The sequence below is a fragment of the Mastomys coucha genome, unplaced genomic scaffold, assembly GCF_008632895.1.
Source record: "Mastomys coucha isolate ucsf_1 unplaced genomic scaffold, UCSF_Mcou_1 pScaffold22, whole genome shotgun sequence".
Lineage (NCBI taxonomy): Eukaryota > Metazoa > Chordata > Mammalia > Rodentia > Muridae > Mastomys > Mastomys coucha.
This window is the reverse complement of record NW_022196905.1, coordinates 224,083,303-224,102,048: the sequence shown is the minus strand read 5'-3', so window position 1 is coordinate 224,102,048 and position 18,746 is coordinate 224,083,303. Positions and strand designations below refer to the sequence as shown.

The 18,746-nt window shown below is 38.8% G+C and overlaps 1 protein-coding gene across 1 annotated transcript in view; it reads left to right on the top strand.

The window, feature by feature from the left end:
- Window positions 1-5,475, top strand: part of Itfg1 (integrin alpha FG-GAP repeat containing 1) — a 121,551-nt gene extending 116,076 nt beyond the window's left edge. Inside the window, exons 17-18 of the mRNA XM_031340681.1 lie at window positions 598-715; window positions 4,144-5,475. Coding sequence (XP_031196541.1) covers window positions 598-715; window positions 4,144-4,203 — 178 coding nt within the window. The 3' untranslated portion in view covers window positions 4,204-5,475. The remainder of the gene's footprint in view (window positions 1-597; window positions 716-4,143) is intronic.
- Window positions 5,476-18,746: the final 13,271 nt, after the last annotated feature.

Genomic DNA, 18,746 nt, shown 5'->3' with positions numbered 1-18,746 from the left:
GAAATGGTACAAGTTTTACACATCTATGAAAAACCACTCACACATGATTGCTTTACTTGTACTACATGTATTGGTGGGGTCACACAGGTTTAGTGAAATGTGACTTACAGAGCCTTTAGACTCACAGAGCCTTTAGAGTTGAAAGTTTCAAATTCAACAAATCATTTTTTTTTTCAAAAGGCATCTTCGATTATCTAAAGCACTATTGGTAAGTTTGCTTAATTCCAAGGATCAAACTCAAATATAAATGCATATTAAATATCAACAATTCTACTTCAGAGCGATGTAAGAATCCTTCACTTGTAAAGTGTTAGCCCTGAACACATGAGCCCATGGGTTTAATCCCCAAAACCATACATGAAAAAGAAAATTTTAGGTCAGTTTCTAAAAAACCATGAGCACTTTAGAATCATCAATATTCTTCAACTTATCTAAATTAATTGCTTTTGTTAGACCAGTGAATGATTTACCAAATGAACTTTTATAAGCTATTTTGCTGTTTTTTTCTCAATTTAATCTTGTTATCATGTTAAAATATACAGTTTTAATTGTTGTTGTTTTGGGATTTTTTGTTTTGTTTTGTTTTTTTATCTACAGCTGGAGTGCCAAATTGTACCTGACACCAAGTAACATTGTCCTGCTGACTGCGGTAGCCCTCATTGGTGTCTGCATTTTTATCCTTGCAATAATCGCCATTTTACATTGGCAGGAAAAGGTTTGTTTTTCAATATAAACTTTGGTTCATTTATCATGGTAGTGTTTTGCTCTTCAAAACTGTAAAGCTGGGATATAGTTCATTGGTCGAGAGTATAGGTCCATTCCCTAGCTCCACACAGAGAAGAAAAGAAAGGAATATCAAATACTTAGCCAGTAGGCTCTAACAATGCCCGCCAGTAGGCTTCTCTAGCACAGAGGAGAGTTTCTTTTTTCTTCGGACTGTCATGAATCATGTTTTGCTAACTAAAATTACTATTTTATCTTGACTGCTCTTTGACTTATGAGAAGGACATGTTGATTATTCTGATAAATATTTGTAGATTTGTCACTCAGAAGAAAGATTACTCTACCAAAAATAATAACCACAAATTATATATTGAGTTAATTTCAAAATTGAGTGGCTGTATACTTCATCTAAAAGCAACATATTCTAAAATACTCTGTATCTCTTGACCTGTGAAAAGGAAGACTAAGTTCCTTGTTTTATCACCAAGTCTGATATGGTGTAAACATGGGATTACAACAGCTATGACACGGTGGCTAAACCTGACTGCTGAGCCATGTACACACTGTCACTTGTGACTCAGGTTCCTCTATTTCTTCAGCCGAGCTCTCACTTCTGCTGGCTGCTGCTATTTTCCATTTTCCCCATGCAAGTTTTCTACATCATCTGTCAAAGACCCTCTCCTCCATTTCCCTGCAAATTTCATCTAAAATCAACTATTATTATTTCAAAATGTTTTCTCTTTACCTCTCTCAATATTTCTTTCTCCATTTCCAGTTGCTACAATGATCTCTACCAAAATTGCTTAGCTCAAAGCCAGTATTCTAAAGCTCCCTCTCTCTCCTTTCATATTCACCTTCAGTACTATCCAGCCACCTTATTGATTCTTACCTTCCAGAGAATCTCTGTAGCTGACCCTGCTTCCCTACACATCTGCTTCCCTACTGCCACTTCTGTACCTCAGTCATTAGACCCTATGTGGTCTTCTGACTTGAGCTTCACCCTTTCTACAGCACAAGACCCATTACAGTCGTGGAGTGTAGCCTCGTGCTGCTCTCAATCTCTGGCTCACTTCAGGTGACGAGCAACTGTCTAAATGTATACGTGTTCCTTACCCAGGCCCTCATACCCCTTCCATATCATATCACTCCATGATATACCTGCTGTCTTTGTGAGACATTTCCTTTCATATATCCACCTCCTTCCACACTCACCAGGCTTCCTTTCCGGGAGCCAGCCCCAGCAGTTGACAGGGATGCCAAGAGGAGATAAGGAGTCAACAAGAAGAGAGTGAGTCCAGTGTGGTAGTCAGGGGAATCTTGCAGCTCTGATTGACTAGCAGTTTGGTCGTTTATTTATACAGGATTCACAGAATAAAAACAGACTAATGATTATCCAAGAAGTATAGATTGCATCATTTTGTCTCCAGACAGGTGTTTGATTTTTCATTACATGTCCAGTTTTAAAAGTTCAGTCACAATTAGATAATTTTTATCATCATCCCTATAACTCCAGTTCAAAGAATCTAAAGAATGCCTCCACCAATGCAAATATGATAGCCTTCTTTTACTCTGGCAGTATTTACAGTTTTAAAGTGCTCAGACAAATAGAAAATATCTGAACCAGACTTTCTATGAATAGTAAATAACTAACTCCTTTTCTTTATATCCTTTTACCACCTATGCTATTAAGTAGGAGAAATTATTTTAGTAACTTTATCTTAGGTACTGAGTTCTGATTCTTAGGGGTATACTGTGTATGATCCCCTATCTTTAAACTACATTTTCACAGAGCTCAAAGTGTATGGGGGCGGGGCGAGATCTTGAGATCTGTTACCAATTCTCTTGGCTAGTTGGAGTTGTCAACTGTCTCTAATTTAACCCTGTTCCAGTTATACTATTTGAGTTCACTTAGGGGCAGAGGATACCCCAAGAAGATGCCTAGAGTCATAGCCTCACAAAGAACTGTCTAGTGTCTTTGTGCTTTGTGCTTATCACAATCTCTAGGACATAAGGAAGACTTCCAGTGAGGCCAAATAAAGTTGTTTCCCTAAAAGCAGAAGACATAGTGAGTTTAGGACATTCCTAAAAAGACCAGACATAATTATATCAGAAAAAGACATAAAATGAATCATAATGCAGAAACTTCCCAAGAATATAGCATGAGAGACCAAAACCTAAAAGTGAGAAGCAGGACAGAGAATATGAGAGACAGGAGGACAGAGAATATGGAGACAGGAGGACAGAGAATATGAGAGACAGGAGGACAGTGGATGTGAGAGACAGGAGAGGACACAGAATATGGGAGACAGGAGGACAGAGAGTGTGAGAGACAAGAAGACAGTGAGTGTGAGAGACAGGAGGGCAGACACTGTGAGAGCGGAGGACAGCGATTGCAGCATTCTGCTCAGCTGTGCTGGCTTCATGACATCCACTGTTTCCAGTGGATATGGGTGGGCCACTTCCTCATGGTAAAACTCCCAGCTTGAAAGAAATGCCTCTTCCCATAAATAATATTTTCAAAGTTTGCCCTTTTCTCACTCAAACCCAAAAGCAATCTGTCAAAAGTAGCGTAATTAGGGTCAATCCTGATGTAGGTTTTTTTTTTTTTAATCCTTTCCAGGTTTTAAAGTTCTTTTTTTTTTCTTTTTTTTTTTTTCCATTTTTTTTTTTTATTAGATATTTTCTCTTTTGGTTTTCCAAGACAGGGTTTCTCTGTGTAGCCCTGGCTGTCCTGGAACTTGCTCTGTAGACCAGGCTGGCCTCGAACTCAGAAAGCCGCCTGCCTCTGCTTCCCAAGTGCTAGGATTAAAGGCATGTGCCACCACTGCCTAGCTAGATATTTTCTTTATTTACATGTCATATGATATCTCCTTTCCCAGTTTCCCCTCTGAAAAAAAAAGAAAAAAAATTAAAAATAAAAATAAAAAAACCTGTTCTCTCCCTCCCCACCCCCATCCCTACCCCCACCCCCGCTCACCAAGCCATTGGGTTTTAAAGTTCTTAAAGAACAAAATAGGAAAGTAAATTTTAAAATGCTTCTATTTTACTATGAGAAACAGTCAATAAATATATATGTATATCCTAAATCAAAAGGTTAATTAGAAAATAATCATCTTAATATAATTAGTTTACACTGGTTTGCTAACAGTGTTCATAGAGACTCTGTGCTTCTAGCATCTACTGTTTACTCTCACTTTCAAATCGGTTATAAATGATAGTAATGTACGTGTACAAAACATTTCTTCTTAATTGTTAAGTTCAATTAATACATCCTTAATTTTAAAGTAGCTACTAGATCTATACAAATATTTCATATTATTATTACACTATAAATATTATACCCATTATGTACTAAACTGGTGTCAAAAATGAATCTTACTATTTTCTTAGCACTTAAACTACTCTAATATTGTCTTTCAGAAAGCCGATGATAGAGAAAAACGACAAGAAGCACATCGGTTCCATTTTGATGCTATGTGACTTTGCTTTAAGTAGTACATCCTGGAAATCACTTGATTAATGAAACACTAAATTTTGACTCCTAGTAAAAAAAAAAATAATGGATTTGAGATGTTTATAAATTATGCCTTCCTTGTCAATTATTGGAAAATACTGAAATAAATATGGCCTGACTATCTCCTAAGGTCTGTTTTAAGCACTTTGTATATAATAATTTAGGTCCTTTATTCAGCAGTACTGAACGTTTTTGTTCCTTTATGGAATGTGTTGCATGTACTTGGTGCATTTGTGTTTACAATGTTATTAGAATGGGGATTGTGGAAGGATGTGTAAATAAAAACTATTTAAATGACCTGTGGCCAGGACATTGTTCTGCCTTAATTGACCTTGATTTTTATCTTAAAAATGCATACTTCCACAAATATGTAGCAGATAAAGTTATTCAAGTAACATTCTTTACTGCACGTCAGAGCTCTCGTGAATGGCATAGAATGAGACTAACCAGGCTTTGGAATCACAGTAGGACAGATTGCCTTAGACGCCTGGTTTTATAACTTATCTGGATCTGGCTGCTGCTTAGCCTCACTGTAAGCCTCAGTTTTGTTTGTATGATGAGGCTAATATGCCTGTTCATTTGAGTTATCATGGACATACATTGTATGGTATACATGGTGTGCTTAGCTCAGGGCCTGAGCGTACAAAAAGTGCTCATCAAGCAGCAGCTGTCATGATTGCTACTGTAGGTGACTTTATTCTACTACTACATAGAATGGATTGATACCATAGACATAAGGACATACTCTTTGGAAAACTTAAATTATTAATGGTACATATCTTACATAATGTGTTTGACTAGCTACAATACTATCCAAGAGTAAATGTATCCTAAAAACTAGTATTTGAATACTAATCCTTGTACAGTAATGTAAATCATTTGATCTCTTGAAAGAAAGCTGATAGAGGCAAACTCTGGAGGTGCCAATGTGCCATCACAGTTCTGTCCTCAAAAGACAGGAAAAGTCTGTCTCATTTCTACAGACCTCATATTATGAACTTTACATTGCCAAAATTTGCTTTAAAATTATTTAAATCTAGATTTCAGGAGAGAGGTAATAAAATTATTATCAAAGCTAACAATATTCTGATTGTTAAGACATGCTGTGGCTGTAAAATACAAAAATTCCTCTGAAACAGTTTTGTGTTACTTTCCTCACTGCGATTCACTGGAGGGCATGTGCTCATTTTTATTTCTATCTAAGCATGTTAATATATCTTCTTAATAAATACTCCTTATTGAATGAAAACACTGTGGCAAGCAACTGAATAATGACTTCGGAGCTTTAGAGGATGACAGGTGTAAGTCCTGTGGATGAGGGCTGAGATGGCAGGACCAGCGTCTTCCCTCTGAGTCACGGACAGACAGACAGAGAGGACTCAAGTTCGCCAAATGGATCAACCCTGACCTTTACCAAGACAATGATGCTCCAGATCTGGCAGCTGGTAAAACATGAATTCTAAAACCTGGAGTCAGAATCTATAAGGAATAATGTCATAGATAAAAGATTAGTGACAATTAAAATATATTTGCTGACAATATTTCTATATTACCAAACTCAACTTTTATATCATTTACTAGGTATAGCAGGGTTTTTTTTTTTTTAAGAAGTGTCACTACACTGAGCTTTAAGAGAGGTTTTTGCGTTAATTTTACATAGTATGTTGGAGGGACCAAACTAGCATCAGAGTCCACACTAATTTTGTGACTTAGTCATGTCTTGTCAAGCTTTGGTTTCTTCATCAGTCAAACAAGGATAATAAGAAACACCTGTTGTTGGAGAACCCCACTATAAAGGTCACAGTCCACCATGTCTGGATAGCTCTCCCAGCTTGGCACTTAGTGAAGGATTCTCCTTTCTCAAAGGGCTTCCCTCTCTCTACCTAGCCTTGGTAGGAGAGTGTCTCTGAGCACAGATGCCTGACCTTTGGAGGATAACCCTGTGCAGAGCTCTCTGCATGTGCTGCATAAATCAGCTTACAAGTCCTGCTCTAGCTTATTGCCCACGTGACAATTAGGTACTCTGTTATGACCAACCAGCCTTCTCCACCCATACCCCTTAGAGCCTTTATATACTCTATTCCTCAAGCAATAAAGAAGACTTGTCTCACTGAAGTTCTCTTGGAAGTCCTTCTGGTGGTTCAAACCCTATTCACCACTTTTCCCTCTGCCGTCTTGGGCCAGTGGCCAGCAATCCCTCAGGAGAAGGGAATCCCACAGCTGGTACCTGAAAGGGACCCCTGGCACATGTAGAGTTTGTGAGTATGCCCCTAGAGGGTGACAGCATTGCGCCTAACCATCCCCCCTGAGGACTGGTTGTCTCCTTTCCTTTCTTTTACTTTGAGTTTGCACCTTTGCAATAGGATCCAGTTAAGGTTTGTGGAACTGAAGCCCCTCAGCCAAGGCAACTCCCCAAGACTGGAGGTCCCCCTACCCTCTTTTCAGACCCCAGCAGCCCACCTGGATGTAGGCAGTAATGTTTGCATCACTCATTCAAAAGAGAAAAAACTGGTCACACAGCAACCAGTTGGAAGTCTTAGGGACAGTTACTAGTCTCTTCTATCTGGGGGCAGGCTTCTGATCTTTGGAGTGAATTCAAACCCCCAGTTGCAAAACTGCCTTGGAACATTGACCACTGTCGATACTTCCACTGTTTTCTATAATGGAGAACTCAGCATCACATTAAAGGGACTTCCAAATTCATTCCCTTAGGGCCTTACTCTTAATCAAGAGCACTTAACTTCTCCTGAAAGGAGAGCCTAGAATTCTGGAGTGAGGTACTTCAATTTGCACCATGGGTCCTGAAAGGCAGATATTTCTGACCCTGGTGTCTGGACCCGTGTTGCCTACCTGGTTCATAAAAAGGAAGTCCAGGAAGTCTATCTTTTGCCCCCCCTTTCCTCCCTGTGATAGCTGACATCAAGAAATGTATAAGGAAAATACCCAAGCCTAAGGATAACCCATTAGGGGAAAAAGTGCAGGAAAAGAGAAGGCTCAAATGAGGAAGAACTCAACGTGGCTGATTTAGCTGCTCTAGAAAAGCAAATGACCTAATTAGGCAGAAATTACTATAACCCACAATACCTCTCTCCCCTTTACTCCCCTCTTGTACCCTTATGAGTCCTTATAAGGCTAGAGGACCACTATCTCTGCAGCAGCACCCCCAACACACACACACACACACACACACACACACACACAGAGCCATTAAGCAGCTCTGTAATCTCAGAGACACTAGAAAGAATTACCATTGGACAATAACAGTCCAGGGAAGCCAAATCCACAAGGTCAAAGGAAGCTGAGACAACAGACCCTATGAGTACATGCAGTGAAAGAAGACACATGACCCAGCACACAAGTCCCACTGTAGCTTCCCATACATATGATAATTGGGCATTTGGTTATGACCAATCAGCTCTCTCCACCCATACCCCTTAGAGCCATTACATACCCTATTCATGGAACAATAAAGTAGAGCTGTCTCACTGAAGCTGTCTTCAGAAGTCCTTCTGTCACATAGCCATCTAAACCCCGTTCACTGATTCTGCTTCCTCCACCCTCATGTCTCCTGAGGAGAATGAGACCCACAACCTGCCATGGAGAACATTTTGTGGAGCCTAAGATTAGCAGTGTGTATACAGAAGGCACTGGGAGCATGTAGCTTCTTCCCTTCTGGCTCCAAGTATAGTAACCAGTCATTACTTCCTGCTGTTCTCTGTACTGATTCTATTTCAGTGGTCCTCCACCTTTGAGGAATGACAACTGATTAAGATTTACAATCAGGGTGGATAGATGACTCAGTAGTTAAGAGTACTGGCTGCTCTTCCAGAAACCCAGGTTCAATTCCCAGTATCCACACGGTGGCTCACAACCATCTGTAATTCTAGTTACAGAGGATCCTACATCCTGTTCTGACCTCCACTGGCCCCAGGTACAAATGTGCATAGACATACATGTGAGCAAAACATTCATACACATAAAATAAGAGACTTAACAATCACTTGAAAAATACTGTAAACACATTGCCAAAGCACTGTTGATTTGGATTAGCCCCTCACATTTCCTCACATTCTTACATATAGCTAAATATTACTTCAATGGAAATTCAAAAGTTAAATTATGTTCCATAGGCATTGCTGGTAAAACAGTCCTTGTAAATGACTTGCACCCTGGCTGTCCACCTTCCTGGTTATCTTTAAGCTTGAAAAATAAATAATAGTCAAGGAGATGTTCTTCACCAACAACTACCCCAAAAGGTAAGGAATGAAGCTAAGACAGACTAGAAATGAAGATAGGATGTGCTCTGGACAAGAAGAGATGGCCTCTTCTCTTGACCTGTCCACAATAAGGACAGAGACTGAACTTTATACCCAAAAGTAATCCATTAGATCAAAAGCCTCTACCAAGAAAAAGAGGAGCAAAGAAACAATATAGTACATTGTGAACTGAAAAAGATAGCACAATAAAAATTACATTTTAAAAATGTTTTAAAGAGATGCGTTTATACCAGTGAATTTAGTAGTTTACACAAAATTGATTGATTCTTAGGAAAATATCACCAAAATAGATTCCAAAAGAAAAATATGGAATACTCCTTCTAGTTGATTCTGTGATATCTAGCAGGAGTAACAAATTTATAGGAAGTAAGAAGTGAGTAAAAAGAATGATGAAATGTACAAGACAGGACACTAGAAGAGGAAGACCAGCAAGAACCAGGCAAATGGATTGAGGGAGGACAGCTGGGGTGAGGAGGTACTGAATAAGGACAAAGTCTAACCACCCACACACATACATATAAAGATTCCATAATGAAACCCAGTACTTTGCTACCTTGGAAATAAAATTTTAAAAACACATGTCTTATTTTGATGTCTGAAAGTACTAACAGCATTCTACTCTCAGCCTCATCTAAAGAGATCACTCATCCAAGATTACTGGTCACTTCCTGACTGTTGACAGGGTAGGGCTCAGGAGGCTCAGTAAGAGGCTGCTGGCAGTGCATGCTTACTGTGGGAGGGATGACACTCTCTTCAGGATTTAGCCACTATTAACTTGTGTCTGTAAATAATCCTCACCATGCTGATATATGCAGCTCCAATTTAAAATGTGTTACCCAAAAGGACAAAGCCATGAAAATGGAAGGGGCCCTAATGGGAAGAGGAAAGAGATCAGTGGAATTGGGAAGGGAATAACTTCAGAATACATTATGTTCATGTATAAAACTGTCAAAATCCTAAGTGTGCATAAACTAAATATATAAAGTAAGACCTGGCAGACCTAGAAGGAAAATAGATGAATATACTATGCCATTTAAATCAACATCATCAACATTTCTCTGTAGTTACTGATAAAAATAAAAAAGTAAAAAAAAAAAATGTGAAATGTGAAAGCTGTATGGTAGGGATGGCTCCAATGGGGCTTGCCACTCAAGCCTGGAAACCATACTGACGTGAGAGAGCTGACTCCACAAAGTTGTCCTCTGGTTTCCACATGTGCACTATGGCACATGCACACATCATACACACATACAACATATGCACAATAATAATTGTTTTTAAAAAGTCAACCTAAACTATAGATATTTATATAATATTCTACAAGAAAAAACACAAAATGTGATTAAAACACAAATCAATGAAATACGAAGTTGACTCATTCTTTGAAAGTCAATAAATTAGAAAATGTTATGGTCAAGCTACTCAGGAAAAAACAGGTGAATTTCTGTAATAATGAAGAAAAAGAAGGCATCGGTGCTAGTCCTGTAGACAGTAAAGAGGTAAGGAGGAGTCCTAGGAGCAGACGTATGCTCAAGCATCAGTGACTGAGTGTGGCTAATTTGTTCTTTGAAAAATAACAAGTTATTAAGTCATCCAAAAGAAATCAATACTTTCTAATTGTGGTTTTAGGTTTAAAAGAAAGAAAACTTTACAAAGCAAACTAAGGGAGAATTATCTCACTGGTAAACATTAAAGGAAGAAACACTATTTTATGCATTCTTTTGGGAGAAATAGGAAAGAAAGGAATATTGAAAATTCCTTACATGAGACCAATAATTCTCAATATGAAAACTAATTACAGGGATTACAAGAAAATAAAATTTCAAGTTATTATCCCTCATCAACAGACATACACAGAAAATCTTTTCAATAAATAATAGAAAACAGTATCCAGAAATAGATTAAAAGATGGGTCATAGTCAAGGTCTTACCCTACAAATGCAAGACTGATTCAGTATTTGACAAACAAAAGCAGTTGATTCATCACATACACAAAAACTTTTAAAAATCCTTTCAATAAAACCATTCCTATTTTTTAATAATAATCCAAAAATTTTCCTTTGACTAAAGACATGCATTTAAAAATCTTTGGCTAAAACTGAAACAATGATCTCCTCCCACTAAGATTAGGAACAAAGTAAGGATGTTTCTTTCATTGTTTTTAAAACAATCAATTTTGACCAGTAATAAGCTAAGGGGGGGGGGGGAACTCACACAAGTTAAGATGTAATTATATGCCATTGTAAAAATGTCATGGTTGGTATGTACTTCAGTAGTAGGGCATTTGCCTAGCACGTGTGAGGCCTTCAGTTTGATCTTAGATCAAATACACATCATGTATACATGGACAGGGGAAAGAAGGAGGCGGGGATCTCGGATATGCACAAACATACACATATCATGTATACATGGACAGGGGAAAGGAGGAGGCGGGGATCTCGGACATGCACAAACATAACACATATCGTGTATACATGGAGAGAGGAGAGAGGCAGAGTTTTTGGAAATTGTACTGGCTGGTTTTGTATGTCAGCTAGACACAAGCTAGAGTAATCAGAGAGGAAGAAGCCTCAGTTGAGGAAATGCCTCCATGAGATCTAGCTATAAGGCATTTTCTCAATTACTGATCAATAGGGAAGGGCCCAGACCATGATGAGTGGTGCTATCCCTGGGCTGGTAGTCACAGGTTCTGTAAGAAAGCAGGCTGAGAAAGTCACGAGTAGAAAGCCAGTAAGCAGTACTCCTCCGTGGCCTCTGCATCAGCTCCTGCCTCTAAGTTCCTGCCTTGTTTGAGTTCCTGTCCTGACTTTCTTCAATGATGAAGTCTGGTGGGAGTGTAAGCTGAATAACCCCTTCCTCCCAACTTGCTTTCTGGTCATGGTGTTTCATCGTAGCAATAGTAACCCTAACTACAACAGAAATAATATCAAAAATATCCACAAAAGAAAAAATGATAAACTTTACTTCATCAAAATTAAAAATGTTTGTTTAGCCAAAGATCCTTTCAAGAGGATGACTAGACATAAATAGGCAAATAAAATATTCACAAATAATAACCCTAACAGTTGACTAGTATCCAAAATGCAAAATATTCAAATCTCAAAATGAAAAACTTTCAAATCTAAACAATACAAAAATAGCTCAATTTAAGAATGAGTAAGCATGACCACATTACGAAGCCCATACCCACCATTCTTTGTGTGTGCAGCTATCTTTCCTGACCCTCTTCATGAAACTCTATATAATTTATATCAGTGCCCTTTCTTGGAAACTTAAGAGACAGCTCAACAATTCAAGAGCACTTTCTTCACAAACATTAGGACTGGGGTTTGGATCCCAGCATGCATGTAAAACTGAGCTCTAGACACTAAAGCTTGACAGTAATGACAGAGGAAGATGGTCCACACTCTTCTCCTCTTCTCTCCCTCTCTCCCTCTCTCCCTCTCTCTCTCTCTCTCTCTCTCTCTCTCTCTCTCTCTCTCTCTCTCTCTCTCTCTCTCTCACACACACACACACCCACACACACACCACAAATACAACATAGACTAAAAACAAAACTTCTTGAAATACAAGCTTTGCAAAGGGCTAGGGACATGACAATGATTTCCAATTCCAAGCACCCACAAAAAAAAGGGCACAAACAGGACCAGCAGGATGGCTGAGCAGGCAAAGGTAACCACCAAGGCTGACAACCTGAGTTTGATCTCCATGAGAAACCCTCATGAGAAAAGGAGAACACCTCTTCATACAAGTTGTTCTCTGATCTCTACATGTAGATTGTGACATCCACACACCAGCTCACATGGACACAAATAAATATAATTTTAAAATTTGGAGTGGAGGGCTGGAGAGATAGCTGCAGTTAAGAGTACTGGCTTCTCTTCCAGAGGACCAGCACTTAATTCCTAGAGCTCATATGGTGGACTTCAGTCCATGGGATCCTGTGCCCTTTTCTGGCCATGGGCTCTGAGCACACATGATGCCTGGGCATACATGAAGGCAAAATACTCATCAGACACTAAAGAAATTTTTAAAAAAAATTTTGTATAATGTGACCAGGCATGGTTGCACATGGCTGTTACCCCAGAAATGAAGGGCAGAGACAGACAGATCCCAGAAGTTCCCAGGCCATGCAGCCCAGACTAGTCTGGAATACTCTATGCAGCAGTGATGATTAGTTAGGATCATCTGGGAAGAGGTAACATCAACTGAGAAAATACCTCCCTCAGACTAGCCCATAAGCAAGGACGTGGGAGGGCCCAGCCCACAGTGGCGGTGTGCCACCTCTGGACAGGTAGTCCAAACTAAGACGAGAGGACCTCCTGTCATCCTCCTTGGCCTCTGCACCCTCCATGATCTCTGTATCAGTTCCTGCCTTGCATTCCTGAGCTCACTTCCCTGGATGATGGACTGCAAGCTGTAAGAATAAGGAAACCCTTCCCTCCTCCAGTTGCTTTTGGTCATTGGTGTTTATCACAGCAACAGAAATCTTAAGACAGTAACCCACCAGGCTGGCCTTTGGCTTTTCAATCCTCTCTAGCTAGGCCTCTCACATGCTAAGATTACATGTTAGAAAAACATCAAGCACATACAAAAACAATTTATCAAGATTCTAGGAATAAATATAACACTAATAACTCCCTATCTCTATGGAGTAACTTCTAAAACTTTATTGATAGATATTAATAAAAATCTTAAATACGAGTCATTCCCAAAACACCCAGAGGAAACTCCACTCCCAGGCACTCTAACACACCCAGGATCAGAGGTGAGGAGGACATAACATCTGTCCCAACGCTGGGAGTAACTGGGACCAGTGGGACCAGGCACACAGGAACTCCTCCAGCCCAGTGGCTCGGGTTGCTTCCAGCCCTACAAAGGAAACATCAACATAAGGAGCAAAACTACACCCTAGTAGAAGCAAGAAAGTAATCTTTCAACAAATCCACACCAACCCAATTCCACCTCTTACAACAAAAACAACAGGAAGTGACAATTACTTTTTCTTAATATCTTACTATGAAAATTAATGTTACCAACATATCATAATCAATTGAAATCCAAAAATATGAGGAATTAGAAATTTGTTGACTGTCATCCAATGGTCTCTCTAATTTGGTAATTAGAGAAACAGGTCCAATATTATACAATCCATATATACTTTCAGCTTGTTTGTTCATGACAATGTCTTGCTGTGTACAACATAATGGTCTTGAGATCTTGGTTCTCCTATCACAGTCTCTCTATTAGTAATATTGTTTATTTCATGTTTTTACACTATACTATGGTTTTACACTATACTATGGTTTTCAGAACACCTTACCTATTTTAAAAGTATTTATATACCCAAAAGAAATGTAGACAATTAAATTGGGAGGGGGTTTGTAAGAGAACAACAAAGAGTGAGACTGAATGCTTTGCTTGACATTTGTAACTCTTGTATCAAGTTACCACAGTAAGAGCCAAGATTTTAAGCTCTACTAAATATAAAACAAACAAACAAAACCACTTTATATATTTATGTTCATTTAAGAAAATATTAGTAGTGATGTATTATTTTGAAATATACAGTTAATATGTTTGGAATTATTTAAAATTTATATTGAGAAAAATGTATGTATTTTCAGTATTGCCGTAGACAATTGATTGTTGTTTTATATCAAACAACTTTTATAATATTCATTTTTATTGTTATAATATTTTATAAATTTTAAAGAATATGACCAAAAAGATATTGCAGGTATTGAAGGGGGGTCTCTGGTAGGAGTTGGGGTACAAAAGGAAAATAAGAATGTGATTTAATTCTATTTACTTAAAATATGTTTTTAAATGTTAACAAATTCAGATAAACTGAAATCATATAACTTTTCTCATTATAATGCAATAAAGCTTAAAAAAAAATCATAAATACATCCATATTCTACTTTTAAGAATCAAAATTACAGTTACCAAATGCTTCCTAACTCTATTCAGTATTCCAAGTGGGGCTGTAGCTACTCTCATTATTGTTGTTACTCCTGAAACTTTCTGTGGTTTGTTTGTTGTGTTTAGTTCTGTTTTGTTTTGTTTTGCTTTGCTTTGTTTTAAAGATAGGGTCTCTCTATGTAGACCAGGCTGGTCTCAAACTCCAATATTCACTACCTGACCTTGCCTCCCACGAGCTGCAATTAACGGTGTGTGCCACCATGCTGGGACCTGCTATTTCAATAATGTATTCAGAAATACAAAAGACCAAATATAACAAAGATAATGTTGAAAAAGAACAAGGACTTGTCCTACTATATATCAAATTACAGTGATTAATAACATGTGGATCTTGTGTTATGGGTCTGGGATCTCTCAAAGTTTCACCATGACCACAAATAAATTTCAGTAAAAGAACCTTTTTATTTAGGTACTGGTGTCCTTTGTGAACTACACTTAAGAACACTCCAAGATAGACTTTAGCCATATCAGGTTGAGACTTAAACCACAAGATTGCATGTATTCTATCTATGTGTAGACAGGATCTAATTTTTGCATGTCTCATAGTTGCCCTCATCATCTTTTTTAAAAAGATTTATTTAATTATGTATATGAGTACATTGACTCTAGCCCAAAAATGGGTTGACATCACTCTGGCTTGTTGCCATCTGCTTTAAAACAGGGTCTCTCTGTGTAAACCAGGATGTCCTGTGGCTCGTGAGTCTGCCTGCCTCTACCTCCATTATGACTAGGTAAGTATCCCACCTGACTCCAGCTAGAATTTAGATACAAGCCATACATCTGTGGTAACTAAGTTTTTTCTTAGCTGTATTTCAAATTATGTATGGGCTTGACATCAGATTTGTTAACTACAGTTCAGAGACACTCAAATAGAGTCAGGGTTATTCATACTGAGTCCTGCCAGACAAGGGCTGTGGCTCCAGGTGACCATGCCTGTGTGCGGGGTCGATGAGGCGGGGCAACTTTTCAGTACACTTTTGTCTGTTTGCCTAGATACAGTCTGAGAGTGTCGGGGCAACTGGGAGCCCGCAGGCAAGAGTCGCTAACAAATGTTGCTAAAAAGTGTACTTTAGTTATTTGAGTTTGCTTACTGGTTTTCAGAAATTTTTGGTCTTTGTACAGAAGCCTGTTGACCAAATGGTGGGCTGCCACAGTCTTCACAGAAAGGTGCCACAAGAGTGGTCGTGGCCCTGGCTTCCAAGCCTCTGGCAGCCCATTACCAGTAAGATGGTGGTTTTGGCTTTCTTTGCTCATAGCCAGTGCTGTTGACACAGTGGCTGCTGGGTCACTGTCCCATGAAACTGCCCTGGACTGGTGCACCCAGAGTGATGCAGTGCACTGAGGTGCCGCCCTCTGGCTTGAGCTTACCAGGGACGCTACAAGGCCCCAGGACCTGACTGAGTTCCACCTCTTGAAGCCAGACTCACTCTTGTGCTTTGTGCTTGAGAATAAGAGTTTTTCTTTAGAAACAGTGCTTTTACAGCACCAAGGTTACTAATTATGTTTTAAGTTTTAAGTCAGCTAGAAAAGGAAACAGAGATAAAGAACAAAATCGCCCTTAGAATCTGACCTCACTACAGGAGGTGTAATCTTTAGATGTTATTCAGGTGGTATGCTCAGTGATAGTTCGCATTTGAGTTACTACATAAACACACAGATGCTTCAGTGAAGCTTTAGAGACATTCCTTTTGTTTTACAACCAGGGCTAGGGAAGTCTTCCTGGTTGTGCCTCTCCCTTACCTCAGGGAAATGGTTTTTGAGACAAAATCAACATTTTCACAGATCCATTCAGATGTGGGCCTAAGTAATTGTAAATTTGAAATTTATGTAGAGTCGATGAGGTCATAAAACTTATGGAAACATTACAATCTGACTTGCTTATTTCTTATGGAGTTATTGTGTATTTAGGAGGTTGTTTTTCCTTCATTGTCCTGGTAGCCTTGAAGTTAACTATTAAAACCTCAGCTACATCAAGAGAGTTGTTTCTAAAAAGAAAAGATGAGTTGCTTAATTTAAGTTACTTTAGACTCATCTTAATCTCACCACCGGATTTAAGCCTCTGTTAAGAATTAACTGGTGAGACTAACTGCCTTTTACAGAAATTAGAGGAAGCTTCTGTCACTTGTCAATTATAACCAAATGTTTAGTTTTTGCCTACTACTATTCTTTGGCAAATAAGGGCATTAATATAAATTCATCTTTTCTCATATTCTATATAAAGTTTTTATATCCTATTACCAAGCTGTTATAATATTAACAAAAATTTTATGATAAAGTTTTGAAAGTATTTTTAAGAAATGTCTTAATAACCTAGAGACATCATTTTCTTCAAACATTAAATCGGTTATTACTATATACTAATAGATGTGTATGAATACACTGATTGTACAGATGGCCATAAGCTATCGTGTTTTTCTGCTAAAATTAATATCAAAAGGTTTCACTTATTTTGCTTGCTTCAGTGTAATCCACTGAGATTTTAGTCATAATATCAGATACCACTATGAGTGGTTGTGGTTGCTGAGATCCGAACTCAAGACTCTCAGGGGAGCGGTCACTGCTCTGGCCTGCTAGGCCATTTTGATCAATGCTATATCACATGTTCTATCCTTTTATTTATATATAGATACTTATACTTATCTGAGTTTTTTATTACCTATACTTAGTCAATTTTAAATTTGATTTTGATCTCTAAACTGATGTTAATATTTACACATGTGACTATTTCTTCAGACTCTTTAGTTATGATTACTTATACTCAGATGATTTATTATTTGGTTTTTGTCTATATTCTTTTTTTGTATATTTTATGTTCCTTTTAGAATTGACTAATACAATCATACATTTCAAAGAAGGAGGATATGCTCTCCTCCCTGAGAGTGTCTTTGCTCTAGTTTTTGCTTATTAGAGATATGTTTTGCCTTTTTGATTATGTTAAATTATACTCTTTTTCATTTTTCGCCTCTTTTTAAGCATACTTTGTTTTGCTCTTGTTTAAAGGCATATTGCCTCTCGCTTGTCTTGAATAATCATTGTTTAAAATGGCGTGTCACCCCACCTTACCCGGGAAAAGGGGCTCCTTTAGGGTTTTTACTCAATGGCAGCTTTTTACTTTTATTTGCCAAGTGGATACAGATGCAGTATCCTTTTATAGACATGCTGTTGTCCTTTTTATTTTGAATTTTCTGCAGGCCGATATTAAGTCGATCTGCGGCAGAATGACATTGGCATCCTAAATCTATTAATTCTCATGCTATTGTGCATTAGAGAGACCCGCTCACCAATGCATGGCATGGTTTGGGTCAGAGGCTCAGTCTTCATTTTTTCACGAAGAGAGGAGGAGACGTGGTGGCTCCCAGAGAGATTGGTACACCAGTTTGATTCAGAGCAGCTGCTGTCCTAGCAGGAAAGCTCAGAAAGTTTTTTTTCCTTTTTTCTTTCGTTCACTTTGTTCTAAGGCTGACAGACTTTTCCTGCCAATTTTGAACATGTTTTTCCCATTTGATTTGGAATTCTGCTTACTCCCGATAAAGCAGGAGAAAGTAAACTATGGCTCATCCAGAGCAAAGTTTCGCTTTCATTTCAATGTTTACATTCTGAGAGCAGGCGACATCCTGAAGTCATACCACCGAGATTCCAGCATTTCAAAGGTTATTTCGACTACCAGAGTCTTCAGAGGACTTATTTACATTATCTTGAGACCTGTTCTCTGGGCAACTCCAGAGCTCTAGCAGAAGATTTGCAACTGTGAAATCTTGTGTAGATATGGATTCACTCGCTTGGGCCCCGTGCATGTGCTCTCGGCTCCAGCAGCCCCTTTTCGGTGTCAGGCTGTCAGAAGTTCCTCGACTGCTTCCAGAGAATCGTGGCAGCTTCCGGACTTTGCAGGTGTTTTAGGCACAACTTGGCATTTGGTATAGATGGGTGGTGCAGAAAGTAGCGCTCTCTCTGGTGGTGAGGTTAACTCAGGCAAGCACATGCTCAGTGGCTGTCTATGAAAATGATGTGTCATAAGCCCGGCTCTCACTGTGCAAATTTTGCCTGAGGGGACGGAGCCAGAGAGAGGCTCAATGCACCGTGATGATTCCCATACAAGTGTGTCGAGCTCATGTCCTGTACCCTGCATTTGTTTTTTTTTTTTTAACGAGAGAGGATGAAATGTGGACTCCCTCCCCAAAGCCCAGACAGTAAAACAGCAACCACTTGGGCCCCAGGGCTGCGGCTGCCCACCTGTTGAGCGAAACCTG